We start from the raw sequence: 17,853 nt of genomic DNA, 5'->3' as shown, positions 1-17,853 counted from the left end.
CAAGCGTGGACATCGTCATGTCTAAAACTATGTTGCTTAACATGGCAGGAAACAACCTGCATTCTTTATGCTAATAGTTTGTTGGCCGCTAAAAGAAACAAACAAGAATGTTGATTGGATTGATTAAATTGCAATGGCTAAGAGGTGATTATTAAGCTCAGAAGATAAGAGTTTGCTTCTTGCGAGTCAACTCTTCCTTCTCACATACAGTGTAAGAGAAATACTTGGACAGACTTGGAAATTTATGAACGTTAACTTTTTCATTCAAAACAATATTCAAGATATCGATGTTTCATAGAGAATTTTCTCGTATCTGTTAAAGAGGTATATCCAACAGATGGACATGAATAGGGTTTAATAGGTCAATAATTATTAATTATTAAGTTAATGAATACAGCAAAAGTCACTCGTCACAATTTCATTAATGTTTAACATTCTAACAAATGTCAAAAAAGCCTTTCCAAATGATACTTCCTGGAGGTAGTGTTTTTCTGAGTGAGCAATAGCTTTGAGATTCATAGATGGTAGAAATTGTGGCGGAATATGAACATCAGCGACCTTTGATTTGACTTTCGAGCATAATTGGGGACAAAAAATAGTAAATATTTGAGTATATATAAAGATATACCTCTCATTAAATGTAACATTTGTACTCTCATATAAATGAGTTTACGAGATTCAAAAGCTTATAAGTGACTTGTCAAGTGTAGTTTACATACTTAGCTGAAAGTGAAAGCTGTAAGACCTGGTTTGCCAGGTCATTAACAATGTGCTATTGTTTTATTTCCTTCACAGACCTGGGAGAGGACCCTCATCTTCAGGTATTATTTCATTTTCAGTACAAAAAAGGGAAAAAAAAGGAATTAGTGATGGTTTCTGTGGGCTTTTAGGAAAATATCTAGGCTACTATATATCGGAGAACAAATATCATTTACTTCCTTGAACCAGCAAATAAACAGTATGAAGTGTCATATGTTTCAATTCAATTGGCAATGGAACCTTTAAAATTGATACCATTAGGCCGTGGAAGTCATGAAGGAGTTAGGGAATCTAGTTTCAATGGATTTAAAGGTCACCAAAGTGTAGTCTTTTATTCAGAAGCAAAGGTGAGTAATGTTTGTCAAGGCAATTCGTGGAACTTTTTGAAAGTCAATATTTGTTTCTGAAATGAATATTCTTGAATGTCTTGAGTAGTACTTGGTGAACAGTAAAAGGTAATTTGTGACACCATTCGTGTATACTGCCCTCATCTTGTATTTGCATGCAATAGCAGAATCTTACCCTTCCAGTCTGCTGTTAGTGTTATGTGCCAACCTGGTGTGATCTTTTAAAATTACTCATCAAATAAACAAGGGGGATGTTGGACTTGAATCAATGACCTTGTGACTTTAGAGCAACTTCTTGTATTTGGGATCAGCAATTTTACCAATATGCAGAATATAACTCAAATATTAACCTTCAATTTTTGGGTCTAACACTCCAGCACTTTCCAGAAATAATAGTACCCTGTCAAGCAATTTTAGAGTGCATCATTGGGCTCAAAAATTGTGCACAAAATGGCACAAAATGAACCATATCCTAGGAATAATGCCACCTGGGGCAAGGAAGTGCGCAACATATCCAAAGTTTAAGGGACCAGGGGATACATATTATGATATTGGTAGATCACCCCGATTGTCTCTGTAACTTGGTGTAACTGCATCTCTGTATTGTCCATTGTTATCCTAACTGTTAACAGTTTCTACATTAAAGGCATTGAAGACTCGCCCCAAACCGTGTGCCGCGCTCTGAAAAAGTTAACTTTCCGTTGCTTGCAAATGACGTTTTCTTCTTGTCGCTACAAAATGCAGACAGTAATGAAACGTGATACTTTGTTATCCTTTATCTAGACCTGAGATGTACATCGCTGCTATGTACACTGTGTTGTGGGTATTGACCGTAGCTGTATGTATTGATTGTACACTGGTGTCTAATTACCGACGGTAGCAAGCTGTGTGTGTATTTTCTGGGATCGATGGTGGTGTCTAACACTTCTGTTACATCTCATTCGAAACTAGGTCAGATTACCGGCATGAGACGTTTCTTTGTGCGCGAGTCTTCACACCTTTAAATCACTTATTTGTCTTCAATATTTGTCTTCTTTTTCCCAAGAAATTGATGAAATATCAGACCCCATCCAAGCTGAGCAGTACAGAGTGATTGCTGACTATAAGAAGCAACAAAAGAACGAGGTTGACCTACTTTCCGGAGATATTGTAGAGGTCTTTGAAAAAAATGAAAATGGTGAGTAGTTGTGTGTATTGGATGGATATTGATATCACCCATTGATTTTTCCATTTATGCATGTATAGCTTACAATTCTGGTTTCATTGACAATATCTGCTTTTCATTGCTTAACAAATTGTTTAGAAAACCAATGCAAATATGTATAGCCATTAACCTATACAGTCAGGTTTGCGTGTGTGTGTGCGTGTATGTGTGTGCGTCTGTGACACTTGCTTGGGTCCGCGATAACTCAACAACGGAGTGATAGATACTTGCCATCCTTGCTTTGAGATCTATTGTAGTGAGAAGGTATGCCCTATTGTTTTTGGCACCTTTATGAATATTAAGGTCATGGGGTCAAACATAAGAATCTTTACATTGCAATAACTCCATAACTTTAAGTCGGATTGTAGCCAAACTTGGTAAACAGTTGTTGGTTAATAAGGGGTTAATCAACGGTCTAGCGTGCGTTACTCACAGGATTAATGCACGATCGGGGGATAATGCAAGTGATAGCATTAACACCCGGAGTGCATTAATCATGTGAGTAACGCACGCTAGACCGTTGATTAACCCCGTTCATTCATACACTACCATTTGTGTGGGGGAAAAATCATAAAACAAAACATTTTTGGTTACATATAACCAAAGATTTATTAAAGTGATACCCCGTAATTTTACCGTGCATTACTCACAGGATTAACCACGGTCAGCTGACCTGAATGGACCAATAGGATTTAGGAATCTTTACTAAGTATGAATGAATAGCTGATCATATAGGCCTACATTTTTTGGGACCTTCTGGGCCAACAAAATTCTGGGACAAATTTTATTCCACCTCAACTGCATTTTGAGACACATTCTTAGGGCCCAAATTTGTAGGGCCTACATTTTGTGGGGTTCAATTTGATGGGTAGGCCTATATATATTTTTGAGCCAATTTGTGTGGGCCAAATATTTTGAGGACTATTTAGGTATAAAATTTTATCAGGGAGGGGCCAAATGTTAAAATTGCAATGACTCCACAAGCTGAAATCAGATTGTATCCAACTTGGAATACAGTCTTTGGTCAATAGCTTGTACACGTTGGGTCAAAATATTGTGGGCTAAAATTTTGTCAGGCCCAAGTATTTGGGGAAGTGCCAAATTTTAAAATTGTAATAACTCTCCACAACCTTAAATCAGATTGTATTCAAACTTGGAATACAGTTGTTGGTTAATAACTGGTACATGTGGATCAATATTTTGTTGATAGCTTTGGAACCTGCCCATGTGTGTGAAGTTGATAATATGCATTCATTTTGATATTGGGTGATGACATGAACACATTAATATTCCACTCAGCAAGGAACCGTAGTGCCTGTTAGGCTCTTGTTATTCAAAGAACTTTGCATATTCAGCAGTTTATGATCGACGAAATGTGTTCATAGCTTTTGCAAAATGTGATCAATAGTCTGACACCTGAAAGTGGGCAGACAGCCAAGATCTAGCTCAAAATGAATCCAAAGCTGATTGGTTTATGCACTACCGCTGTATCTCCTCTCCTGAACTTGAAGGAAGTGGTCAGCTCGACCTTGCTCACATGATGAGCACCTTGCATTTGTTTTAATCACAGGTCTTATATATCTGCTACAACTATTATAAATATCTTTTCATCAAATTGAACTGTCTATCCATCGACCTCAGCAAACCATGTGACTATTTTAATTACTTTGTAGCTTTAATGAATATTCAAGTTGGGGGAGTGCTTTTGATCATATTCTATATTTAAATATTGAAAAGAACCATTTGAATTTGTTCCTATTCAGGTTGGTGGTTTGTCAGTGTTCAGGACAGTCAAGGTTGGGCTCCTGGTACGTTCCTCGCAAAGGCTGATGGGAAGGACGATGACGAAGAAGTTATATCTGGAAATAGTAAGTCACAAAGTAAAGTTAATGACCTTTGACCTTTGAAATCAGAGTGTTACGTGTCGTTTTAGTGCTACATCAAAATCACTTCTTAAGTTCCCTTAATAAGTGACATGAACCATAGTGAGGCTGGGATTTTAGTTTACTCACAGGTCTCATAATTTTCCCCCTCATACCAGTAGTCATGGTAACATGCTTGACTTTAGCCTTTTTTGGAATACTGTGGTGCGCCCATCTTCACATTGAAATGCAAAATTTGACCTCTTGATCAAATAGGTCATCTTTATCTAGCAAAAAACATTTGAATATAAAGATCTAATGATTGAAACTGATTTGCTTGAAGTGGAGATTAAGCTACATTTATAAACAAGTCACAAAATGCCACAGATGAGGTAGACATTGAGTACAGCATGAATATTTCCACAAAGCGATTTGACCTTTGATGGTGATATATGGGGCTGATGCAAATACTTTTCTAACCACTTTTATCTTTAATTCCTTTAGATGAAAAATACATCACCAACAGTCCGTACCAGGCTGATCAGGATGACGAAGTGAGCTTTGAGACGGGTGCTGTTGTCACTGTTGTGAAGAAAAGTCTAGATGGATGGTGGCTTGTAAAGTAAGAAGGAGAAGGATCCTTACACTAATTTAGTCTATGCCATAATGCCACATCATGATTAGAACTGTGTAAAGACTTATTTCCAACCTCCTCCTCCCTCCCTCCCCCCTCCTTCCTTCACCCACCCAGTTGTGCCAAATATGAAACGTTATTAGCAGCTATAATTAGGTAACCGCTATATATAAAATATTCATATCGGTACCAAAAGAAGTTTTTCAAAATTGATTTTTTAAGGACCTGTGAGTTCTTCTTATGTGAAATTATTGTTTTAATGGTGTGTAACTGCTTGTAAGACAATAGAGATATGCTAAAGATGGGCATGGTGGTTGTGAATGTATTGGGGATTAATGTTGCTTTTTTTGCCCCATTAATTAGTACATAACTCTTGTCCATACATGGTTGTGCACAGATCAGAAATTCCAACTTTTGCAAAATTTGACAAACACCTTTAATAATTCATTTGTGATACTTTCTGAATTTGAGTGATATTTTATCCTGCTCAGGTATCTAGATAAAACTGGATGGGTGCCAGCCACGTACCTGCAACCATACAAAGGTCCTGACCTAGTTCACACAGCTCCCACAGAGGTCATTGGGAATGTAATGAGTATCAGTAACTTGACACTGACTGACAGTCCGAAGACAGGAAGGAGTAATCGCTTTCAAGCTAAGGATGGACGAGGTAAGCCTAACAGCTTTAAAAAGAACATGTAATACTTCATGTATGTTTCCGTCTAAGAAAAGTAAGCCAAAGGTTGCCAAGCCAAGCCAAACTTGACTTTTCTCCTTCATAAAGATGAACACATTGCCTGCCAGCTTTCCATCTAAAACAAAAGGATGGTGAGGTAAGATTACCGGTCTTCTGAACTGTGAAGAGTCAAGAAGTTGAGGGGTCAAAAGTTAGAAGTCTCACATTGGTATCATTACTCCATTGCCCTTGATGTGTGAATTTTACTATCATTGATCATTTTCTAATTCAACTGTGTTGGATGCCTTCTGAATGTTATACACTGACTATTAACCTTCATTTGAAAATTAGAAATCAGGCTAACAAACTACATACATCTCATGTCAAGCTAACTTTTGCTAATATTTAAATTATCATCTTCAGCAGATTTAATTTCTTATCTTACAGTGAAACACTACCCTTCTCCTGTCGCCCCGGTTTCTCTCATTCGTTCCCATCCCCTCCCAGGTCTGTCATTTTAACATATCCCTCTCCTTGAATAATTTAATCTTCCGGTTTGTTTGTTTATTTATTTAGAAGACAATAGAACAGAGTCAAAAGGTAAGGTTTATTACGCAGCAATTCCTCACATGTACTTGTGAAGTTTGTAGTTATCCCTGGTTTTAGTGTAGATATATAAGCTTCACTATGGGTACTGATAGTTGCCAGTGATATGAAACCATATGGTGTAATTTTATGAGCAATGAACCATGTCCTTCCATTCCTTGTATAAGATATTGATGGTCTTCCCATGGTAGGGTAGGTTATTCTCCTTGCTTTGCTGTATCAGCTTAACATGAAACATGGGGAATGTATCATGAAGCACTTACGAAGTATTGTACGTCTGTTCAGTCAATGAACCATATCCTTCCAATCATTGTGTAAGATATTGATGGTCTTCCAATGGTAGGGTAGTTTATTCTCCTTGCTTTGCTGTATCAGCTTAACATGAAACATGGGGAGTGTATCATGAAGCACTTACGAAGTATTGTACGTCTGTTCAGTCAATGAACCATATCCTTCCAATCATTGTGTAAGATATTGATGGTCTTCCAATGGTAGGGTAGGTTATTCCCGTTGCGTTGCTATATCAGCTTAACATGAAACATGGGGAATGTATCATGAAGCACTTACGAAGTATTGTACGTCTGTTCAGTCAATGAACCATATCCTTCCAATCATTGTGTAAGATATTGATGGTCTTCCAATGGTAGGGTAGTTTATTCTCCTTGCTTTGCTGTATCAGCTTAACATGAAACATGGGGAGTGTATCATGAAGCACTTACGAAGTATTGTACGTCTGTACTGTCAATGAGCAATGAACCATGTCCTTCCATTCCTTGTATAAGATATTGATGGTCTTCCCATGGTAGGGTAGTTTATTCTCCTTGCTTTGCTGTATCAGCTTAACATGAAACATGGGGTTGTGTGTCATGAAGCACTTACAAAGTATGTAGTCAATGTACTTAGACCTGTGTCTGTTTGTACAACACAACAGGGATAAGCTGTGATCACTATAACCACTGTGTACATGCTTGATTCAACGTTATAGTATGAAGCATGTGGTGTATGATGACACATTTAATCTTGGCTTTGTGTCAGGTCATTGTTAGAAGTTAGTAGTTCGACTTTCATACTCTCGTTCCCTTCCAATACTTGAACAAATGCACACGTTTTTTTAATTTTTTGGCGTAGTCCAGAAACAACTCTGCTTACCTTTGCTCTGTTTGTCTGTCCATGTAATTTTGGTGTTGTTGTGTATTTTTGGTGTTGTCGTGTATTTTTGGTGTTGTCATGTGTTTCACATCACTGCAGGAAAAGCTCTTGTTGCCTTAAGGACTTCTGTTTTTCTTTTTTTTAAACTTAATGTGAATCATATGTTGTAATCCTGAAGTGATGATTTATTTGTTTCAACACATAGTAATACAAGGTGAACAAGACAAAATAACTGCAAATAAGTAAAATATGTGAAAGGAAGTAAACTAAGAAACCCTTGTGGGCTTAATCGAATAGAGTACTCCCATCAAAGAAAATAGAACACCTTAACACCTAAAAAAGAACCCCCCCCAAAACAGAAGTCACTGCAAATCTGCTTTATACAGTATTTCTGTCAATATTTCTACCAGATGCCACTACTCTTTACATAAAATGCCGATTGCTACGTTTACTCTAGTTGTGCTGCTGTTGTAGCGTAGTTAATTTTGTCGTTGTCGTATATTTGGGTATGTTTTCATTCCTCTCAGTTATACGGGATATTGGCAAACTCGATTGTAAAGTATTTCTCAGGATATTTACAAATTTGTTGGACGGTCCTCGGTTGTTTGTATATGAGATGTTCTGCTGCTCCTTTTAGGTAGATTTCTACCCAAGGGGGTAAATGATGCAGAAGAATCTTGTCTTTTCTTCCACATGTCACAAATAGTTTCTTCCATGAAAAGTGGAAGAAACTGAAAACTGGAGTAAAGTAAACTAAAATGATTTTATAATGTTTGTAAATCAGTCTACCTCTGAACGACGTGTCTAAATCCTACCTGTATAGTGGTATGGACATGATGTTGGTTTGCCTGTAACAGACAGACAGTCATCATGTATTCCAGGATTTCTTGTCAACAGTTACTGTAAACAACTCTTGCATACTAATAGTAAGGCGGCTTACTGATGAAGCTCCTATTCAACCAACACGCAAAAAGTAGCCTAGCTTGGTCCAATAACCAAACTAAAATTCACAATATTCACAATTCCCCATTTAACAAATTCACAATGAGCTTGGTTTTCTTAAGAAAATATTAAGTCTATTTATTTGTTTGTCTTAAGAGGACCAAACCTTGTGTTGAAAGCTGACATACTAAACAAAAAACTTCATTCCTTTGAAAAAAGAAGAAGTCATGTACGATGACATCAGGAATTTCCTTATAAAACTGTTTGTAGGGTTCACTCACATCCATAACATCAGATAGTAGCACTGTGCTCGCAGGAAGGAGAGAAGTAGACTGGGTGTAGATAAGAAGATTTCAAAGAATGGCTAAAACAGATAGTGTTAAGTTGTCTAGTGTGATTTTGTTAAAAGAATGTACTTGGTGTTCAGTTTGAAACATTGACAGGTAGAGCATATTTCATTTTCCAAGTGACATTTAATAGGTGGCATGTCGTATAGTACTGAAGCAATGCAAAGTTCTGTAACGTAAATGGAAAAGATAAATTGCTGCCCTAGTAGCCCATAGCAACACCATTATAGAAAGGTACCTCCATTTAGCTATGTGTGTTAATTTCTTTCAGATTTAAGTTGACTTTTTTATTAGACTTTTATCAGCCTGATCATTTATCATACAATGTTGCCAGGTGCCTCCTCTTTTGTCAAAACATATTAAAATCTTGCCTCATTAGTCTCACACTGCATGCTACTGTTTTGCATTGTCATGAGACAGGAGTGATAAACAGTCATTGTATCTCATGTTGGCATATTGCCAGAGTGCTGGTAAATTAATTGATATGTCCTCTGAGTATTGTGCAACTTTTAAGTCTCTCCACCCCCCACACCTCTTTCTTTTATATTTCTTTTTACCAATTGTCTTTCAGGACAATCAAAAGGTAGTGTTACATGTATAGCTTATTTTATATCGTATTTTATGCCTTATTGGTTCTATATATTTAATATTTAGGTTTTTGTTACTATTTGTTTTTAGGTTTTACATTTGTAAAGCGCTTTGAGCAGCTTTGTTGATTGTGCGCTATAAATAAATATTATTTATTACTTATTATTATGCAGCTAATTAGTTGCCAGCAACAGTTAACCAACAACAGATAACCAACACCGCAACCGGCCATTCATCATGTGTGTGGTGCATATTAATAATATCTGTCATATGTTGCTTGTAAAATCCTAGAAAAGACATGGCAGGCTTTACTATTGCACTTTGAAGATGTTCATTTCAGACATTCACTCTATAGTGCTAAGCATTATGGGTTATCCTGTGTTGCCTGGTAACAGAGCAAATAGATAGCTTAGGTATAGTACTTAATAGCCTTATGGGTAATCCTTTTCTGGGCTGCCTTTTAATCTTCATGGTCAACTCCTTAGGGTAAAGATGTGATATTTGTTTGCCCTGCAGTCATTTTTGTTAAACAGCACCAGTTACTATTGTCAATGTTACCTATTTTTTATATTTTACTCAGTATTCCAAGTACTATATATTCTAGCAGTGTTAGACTTTATATAAGATCTTCCATATATATTGAAGTTTCTTGTATACATACAAGTTGTTTTGTCTGGTTAGGCTGAATCTTTATGGCACATCAATGTCATGTGTTTTTAAAGCAATGAATATAGTGTATGTGTTTAATGGTAATTAAATAGGTCTGTTTTAGTTTAGTATGTATATGACATTATGACATCCATGGACAGTGCTAGATACTAATTCATGTTCTTAGAGTAAGTTAGATATTTTGAAAATAGTTTGCTTGAAAAGCAGAAGAAACCAGCCAGGTGAGTTTCCATGATACAATGGACACATGAAATAGTCATAAATAATTCTGAAAGGTAGCAAAAGGTTCGTCTAGTTTGTTTGAGAAGTATCCGAGCGAAAAGTGGGTTTACTTTAGTCAATAATAAATTAAATATTGTCTTCTTTTTTAACGAATAAAATAAGGAAGGAAATCATAGAGCACACTTAAATAGACGCAGTCGTTTAATCTTTGATATCATCAACATTCTACCAAGTAAGTTCTTTTTGTGAATTGAATCTTCTCCCATCAACATTTGGGAAATTCATGTTTTAGTTACAAATGTCAGAAAAGGCTGCTAAATATTCTGTACCTTTCATCGGACTCTTAGATTGATTTTTTGGCTCTGGCTTCATTTGCGACCTGACAAGGTAGCCGATATAGGGTTTCGTAACATCGCTATTAAACCCAGCATTGATTTGCTATATGTTATAACTGTTCCATCATCATCTGTTGTCATGATGCAGTCTTGTGGTTTGTTTCTGTAATTACTTATTTGTGGGTGCTTGTGGTGTATGTTTAATTTTCTGTGCTGCATTTTTGTGTAGGATACCAATCTTGTCTACTGCCTTCTTTGTAAATAATATTTCATCATAAATAGTGTCCAGAGTTTTGAAGCAATTCCACAGTTTCTGGAAGAAACTTTTGTCTTATAAATTAATTTTTCAGTTTGGGGAAGATAATTTAGTTTTATCGGTTTACAGGATCGAGCTACTATCACTTTCTTTCTTATACCTTTGTTGTTGGTGTACTAAACCCTTGGCATCTGATATCCTCTTTCTATTGGTCTCGTACAAGATTTTCATCACAGTATCATCTTAAAGTGCAATGACTTAAAATATGAAAAGTGAATGTATTGAAAATATGAAATGAGGTACTGACACAGGTAATAATGATGATTTTAAGATTTTAATTATCGTTTAGCCATAACAGGCTAGCTGTCCTTGGTTTAGATGTCTTTGTTTAATGAGACATTTATTCAGCTAGGTTGAATTGTAGGTAGTTTGTCAACACTGCAACAAAGGAAGAGTTTGTTAAGGTAGAATACAACACCTTTCTCTCCCTTTCCATCCCTTTCATTCCTTGCACAATATAAAGTATGCATACTTTGGGAAAACTTACTTTATTTTATAGCTGTCTTAGTAAGGTGTGCTTTTCCTGGGATAGATTTCATCAAAAGGGAGAAACTTCTGTGAAAACCATGCAACAAAGATTTAACTAGTTAATGGTTGCTGCTGGCCTGTGATTTCAAACTGTCTTTTGAGTGGATTAATGTTCCATGGATTTAATGTTTATTTGTGATTGGACATTAGAAGTATAGAACAAGGGATTAAGAGCAAGAGGGCATGTGTCAACCCTTCAGCTCCCCCCCCCCCCTCACCTCCTCAACCCACATGTTACCCATTCCTACACATTCTGCTTTGAAAAGTTATATGTATCTGACAGTATATAAATCCTCTTTGGACTTATCTTATTGCACCATATCTGGTTCCCCTCTCAACAGTATTAATCCAGTTATTCCATGAAAGGAGGTGTGTGTGTGGGGGGGGGGGGGGAGGGGATGAGGCATGGGAATATGAGTTAAAGTCTTCATGTATGGATGATACGTTCAAGTGCAGGGATAATGTAATGTCTTAGATTGTAACTTTCCTTGCTACCATCTTGGAATAGTTTCACGTAAAGGGGGGAAGGGTCTGAAAATAGACAGAGACACCACAAACCTTGTAATATTTCAGATTTGTCTCTGGTTTCCTGTATTTGGGGTCTGTTTAAAATTTAACAGAAATAAAGTAGGTTAAGTATTGAAAGTGTGCTGCTGATAGCACCATGCCACTAATCCCTGGACAATTGAGGTATACGATTGACAACCGCCTTTCAAAGAGAATACAAAGATGAAGTCAGTGACGTAGACTTATGGTAGTAGAATAATGGTGATCGGGAAGTAAGATTAAAATGTTGTTCTCGTAACGAAAAATCTTCAATATGAGTAGGAGATGATATAGGATGGTTGAAGACACAGGTGACATGATGCCTTACTTGTATTGGAAAGGTACCAAAGTTTTAATTGATTCCATAATCTTTTACATCCTCCCTGCCCATTCTCTTCACCATAGGACACCTATGAATGTTGTAGTCATGGGAATACTCTAAATGATCTCAAAGTTTTTCTCCAAATTTCCCCCCTTCCATGCCTTCTCAGAGAAACCACCAAGACCCCCTCCTCCTGCCGGTAAGTTATGTGCTGATTGTTATTGGCCAATCAGTCTAGGTATTGTTTATTCATTATTCTGTGTTGTGCTACATTGACCCTGTGTCACTGATCATGCTCAGTAAGCTACTTTGTCACACATCAGTGTTATAGATCCCTCTCCTCTATTGATTAATTCTTTTAATCTATGAATATATCTCTAATTGTATTATTTGGTTTTTGTTTTCAAAAGCAAAAATAAGGGATTTATAAGCTAAAAACAGCAAATACCAGTATAATAAACATTCTGCATGGTTGGATTGCTATTGTCGTTTAATTCTTTCGTTTATTTTGCTCTCGCAAATAACAACCACAAACGACTCTCTTTTCAAGTGATTTGAACAATGCTACTTTAAAATTAACTTAACAAGAGAAGGTATCTACTCTCTTCAGAGTCACAAGGGTTGTTCCATTTGTTGTCACTTTTCAATCTTTTCTGTCACCCGTCCATCCTCACTGACATAGTCATTTGTTATTTTCAGTTATACCCTGGAACGAACCCATTAGTGGGAAGATGGATGATGGGGGGAGGGGATGTGACATTTCTTTACAACCCATATTGAGGGTTTCCAACTTTTGACTCCCAATGGCAAGCAATTTTGCCAAGTTATGATTTCTGAATGGTAGTTGTTGGCGTCAAATGTATATATACTAGCTTAGCTAGGGGTAAGTAAAAAACATTTGCCCCTGAAATATACACTTTGATTCCATGTCCTCCCCTCCCCCCCCCCCCTTCCACCACCTTCCCTCCCTTTACAAGATTATTGGTAACGCCACCGTGTTGAAGGGCAGTCAGTGACATATACATACATACATACACATTGTCTCTCTTATTCCTGATTCCCTGTATCATATATACTCTTTTACCCATGCATGAATCCTTGTTTACATTCATTTGTTTCATTTTTGTCTCTGACATGTGTTTTTGTTTTGTATGCTAATTTTACCTTAATCATTCTTTAAAACAATTTAACTATGAAACAATGTACTAATTGCACCTTGGCTACTAATTGCTTGGTCAAATTTGAAGGTGTTTATTATTTTTTTCTCAAAGTGCCTTATTTCGATACAGATTTGAAGTTGGTATAGTCATTTGCAATTTTATTGTTGGAGCTCCAGTTACTCCTGGATTGATTATTCAGTGTCACTCTCACCTGCCGTGGTGACTTAGTGCACATGTTACATGAAATGAAATACATCAAGAAATTCTTGAGTAGCAATTAAGAGAAATGATTTCAATTCATTAACATTAATGTGTGTTTTGACAGCATGCAGACACTAATGTACAGTGTATGGATCTCTAACATGGTATGTTATTTCCCTCAGCTAAGCAATGGGTTCATCACAAGATTTGTTTTACCACCAAAACACAGGTCAACACAGATAATGTAAGAACATGCCGGAAGTTTGTGTACCAGTGGCAGAGCTAGGGGTATTGGTCAGGGGGGCGAGAATGGTCTGTAGGGGTGTTTTTGACACTATCTAAGCGGAGCGCCACCACAGGTTGGTGCGGAGCGTACAGAAATTTTTTCAGTAAAGATATTATATCGCCGGAAATGACCCTTTCCGGGCCTGGCTAATTTGCAGATAATGTGACAAATGTCAATAGGTAGATGAGAGCGCAATAAAAAAGTCCATAATCGCAAATAAGTAAAAAGTGGTAAAAAGCTGAAAAGGGCGCCAGCTATCCATTTGAGTCCGTCAGGGGGGCGGGGCATCCGCCCCCCTGACTGTATGGACGCCCCCACTGTTGTGTACCCAAATTAGCACAATTAGGGATTGCCTCTGGGACAGGTTATCATTGACCAGGGGTAATATAACGTCTGTAAAGCGCTTTGAGACCTATCGCTGGTATCAAGTGCTATATAAAAAGCAAATATAATTATTAAATATTATTTTTAATAGATGATCAACTTTTTTTCTCCATTTACCTCCCCACAATCCATATCGCGCTATCATTCCACAACAAGTAATGGTCATTTTCAACTCTTTTAAGTGAAATTTGTGATTCATGACATAATTCATGATAAAATTACTTTCTTTTCATTTATACGATGTCTTGTTTTGTGTTAAAATTACTTTTACATCATTAATGCTAGTTTGGCAAAGACATCGTGAGCAAAAACTTATTGCCGATATTGTAAATGAAACAGCCGCACCACTGGGTCGGCAGATAAAAATACGACATGAATATCCAGCAATGTTAATCATGTACACACTGCGTTTGTTTTGTTAATTTTCTTGGCTGGAATATGTTTCATTCTTACATCTCTACAAAAACAGAGAGGTAAAATGTCTGTTTTGCTCTTTGCCTGTGTACTCAATCTTCAGTTTATGATTTCAGAGAGAGAATATGGTGAAGGGGTTATGGTGGCTGAAATGTCATACCTTGTTAATGATGTATCCCTTCATTTGTTCTGTTTGATGATATACAAGACAGATAACCTTTCTCTCACAAAATATAGAGAAAATGGAGGAGAATTCAAGGTGTTTTAACAGAACCCAACATTAACAACAGTAGAACATATTTAAATAACAGAACTTTTGAAACAAAATATTGTTTGCAGAAAGAACCCCCACTGAAACAGGAAAACAATAACATAAGCAATTATTTAAGTGCGTCACGGAACTGAACTTTTGAAACAAAATATTGTTTGCCGAAAGAACCCCCACTGAAACAGGAAAACAATAACATAAGCAATTATTTAAGTGCGTCACGGAACAGAACTTTTGAAACAAAATATTGTTTGCAGAAAGAACCCCCACTGAAACAGGAAAAACAACAACATAAGCTATTATTTAAGTGCGTCACGGAACAGAACTTTTGAAACAAAATATTGTTTGCAGAAAGAACCCCCAATAAAAGAGGAAAAACCAACATTAGCAATTATTTAAGTGCGTCACGGAACAGAACTTTTGAAACAAAATATTGTTTGCAGAAAGAACCCCCAATAAAAGAGGAAAAAACCAACATTAGCAATTATTTAAGTGCGTCACGGAACAGAAGTTTTGAAACAAAATATTGTTTGCAGAAAGAACCCCCAATAAAAGAGGAAAAAAACAACATTAGCAATTATTTAAGTGCGTCACGGAACAGAACTTTTGAAACAAAATATTGTTTGCAGAAAGAACCCCCAATAAAACAGGAAAACAACAACATTAGCAATTATTTAAGTGCGTCACGAAAAATGAAGGTGATCTTCTCCTCCTTCGTATAAATCCAAGTAGAAACATAAGTGCGTTCGATTTCTCGATTTCAGAACAAAGGTCAAAAATCAATTATCGTGAGAAGGTGTGATTGCTTTAAGAACGAGAGACTTCCCATAACCGGAAGATTTTGCAGGTGTGCACTCATCTGAGATTCTAATGTGAGAATAAAAAAGTTCACCACTTCAGCCATTAAATGGTTAAAACCATTAAGAACTGTGTGAAGAGATTGATGTGAAAACCAATTGATTTCCTGTTTTATCCCAGATACACTCTCTAGAGCAGGGGTGGGCAACCTTTTTTGAATGAATGGGCCAGATATAAGAGGTGAAAAATTGACTGTGCCGCACCTAATCAACGACCTGCTGTTGATTTCAAACTTTTGATTCCGAGGACTTTCAAGCAATATGTGTGTGTACTTAATCTGTATTCACAAAAACATAATGTCAAGACAGTACAGTTGATAATTTATGGGGGTAATAGGCCTACCTGACAGCATCATTAGAGCCGATAAATTCTAAGCAGCTACAGTAGCTCGTTTTTTGTAATGATGTAAAATAGATTGATTTTTTTTCTTTTTCTTGAGACATCTCACAGGCCTCAAAAAAATAACTCTCGGGCCGCATGTGGCCCACGGGCCGTAGGTTGCCCACCCCTGCTCTAGAGATTTCAAATATTGGTTATATCATTGGCAATTCCAGATCTGTGCAAGCAAATGTTATTAAGTTTAGATGTCCTGTGGTTACTCCTGTATTAACTGTGTGGATAAATTTTTTGTTTTTACCCCATGTGACCTTTGACATGCATTATCACTGCCTGAATTGATTTTTATCATCATTTAGTCAAGGTTTGGGTAAAAGAATATAATTTGGATTTTTATTATTACTATCTGTGTATCTTATTATAATTTATCTGGCACTTTATTCTCATCCAACTGCTACGAGATGTCTCCCTTCATCAACTATCAGCTGTGATTAAATTGCATTGATTCTTTCCTCCTAATATAAGATAAGATCTTCAAGCAACAAACCTGTGCTGTTCTACTGTATATATCACTTCAACTCCATACATTTTCTATACACCATGTCCCAGTTACCACGGTAACAGGATTTGTTGCATCCCTTTGGCAAACAAGATGACATTTACAACTGAGGAAGATATTGAAATAGTTGGGGTCGCTTGTCCTTCAAAATGACAATGGAATACATCAAAGTCAAAGGCCTTGGTTAGACCAATTCCAGTTTTGATTTTGCCTTCGAGTTTTTGTTGTTTAACATTCCCTATTGATTATTTGTCACCCTAATGCACATATCATTCCATTTTATATATTTGCTTCTGTACATCACTATAAAAGCAGGTTGGTAAAAAAATTCACAAAACGAAAAGGTTGTTATGAATAGGGTTCTTGATGTTCGTGTGTGTTAAAGTTGGATGAGAATAATTAAGTGACCTAAAAACAAATTTCGTTCCATTTCTAAATACAAAAGTAAATTGAGGACAAAAACTATTGACTTAATCTGCATATGAGACAGGAAGAAGGGGGAAAGATAAAAATGAAACGTATTAAAACGGAAATATGTCTTGTTTGAAAAGGTGAACAGTCATTCAATTTGTGCCTTAATATCCCATTCATTATTCTCAAGACATTATTAAATTAATAAGATTAATTGTCCATTTCATTTATTAATGAGGATTTATTTTATCATTTAATGGTATTGTAGTATATATTTCATTTTTAATTACAGTGATTAACAGAAGCATAGGAGTAATGATGCTTGTGACTTGATTTATGCATTGCTGAAAATATGGATCTTAAACAACCACACTCTTGACATGATACCTGCATCAATTAGTTACAAATCTCACAAATGATAAACTTTATCCATAATTATATTAATCAATTATCAACAACAGAGTTTTACAACAGTAATCACTTTAAAAAAAACAAGGACAAACCATAGACCATGTTGTTTATAATCTCTCACATGGTCTTGGCAATTCAGAATTGGTTGTTAAGACTCAAGATTATCTATGAAATGGTAGTGTAGGTATCACCCTCTATTTTCTATTCTAATCCAACTGCAAACATTAACCTAATGTATTTATGGGCCACAGTCTGGTCGGTGCAATTTGCACCTAACCTTTACTCACTAAATGCTATATTGTATTTTACAGCCTGGAATTATCCCTGGATGTAATAACATGTGTTAACCTTTGTAAGCTCTTAGTTATAGCTCCTGGAATTATCCCTGGATGTAATCCCATGTGTCAACCTTTGTAAGCTCTTAGTTATAGTTCCTGGAATTATCCCTGGATGTAATCTCATATGTTTAACCTTTGTAATTAAGCTCTTAGTTATAGCTCCTATATATCAAGG

The 17,853-nt window shown here is 36.4% G+C and overlaps 1 protein-coding gene across 5 annotated transcripts in view; it reads left to right on the top strand.

Annotated features, from left to right (window-relative positions):
* Window positions 1-17,853, top strand: part of LOC139967786 (SH3 and PX domain-containing protein 2B-like) — a 53,883-nt gene that overhangs the window by 20,050 nt on the left and 15,980 nt on the right. For 3 of the 5 annotated variants that reach the window (XM_071971868.1, XM_071971865.1, XM_071971866.1), the window contains exons 7-12: window positions 796-821; window positions 2,152-2,283; window positions 4,074-4,178; window positions 4,677-4,794; window positions 5,298-5,476; window positions 12,222-12,251. In XM_071971868.1, the coding sequence (XP_071827969.1) occupies window positions 796-821; window positions 2,152-2,283; window positions 4,074-4,178; window positions 4,677-4,794; window positions 5,298-5,476; window positions 12,222-12,251 (590 nt within the window). The remainder of the gene's footprint in view (window positions 1-795; window positions 822-2,151; window positions 2,284-4,073; window positions 4,179-4,676; window positions 4,795-5,297; window positions 5,477-12,221; window positions 12,252-17,853) is intronic. The other 2 variants (XM_071971869.1, XM_071971867.1) reach the window with 1 other exon arrangement.

This window comes from Apostichopus japonicus, chromosome 5 (genome assembly GCF_037975245.1).
Source record: "Apostichopus japonicus isolate 1M-3 chromosome 5, ASM3797524v1, whole genome shotgun sequence".
In the NCBI taxonomy this organism is placed as follows: domain Eukaryota; kingdom Metazoa; phylum Echinodermata; class Holothuroidea; order Aspidochirotida; family Stichopodidae; genus Apostichopus; species Apostichopus japonicus.
Note: the sequence above shows the minus strand (reverse complement) of the source record. Positions and strands in the feature narration are given on the sequence as shown.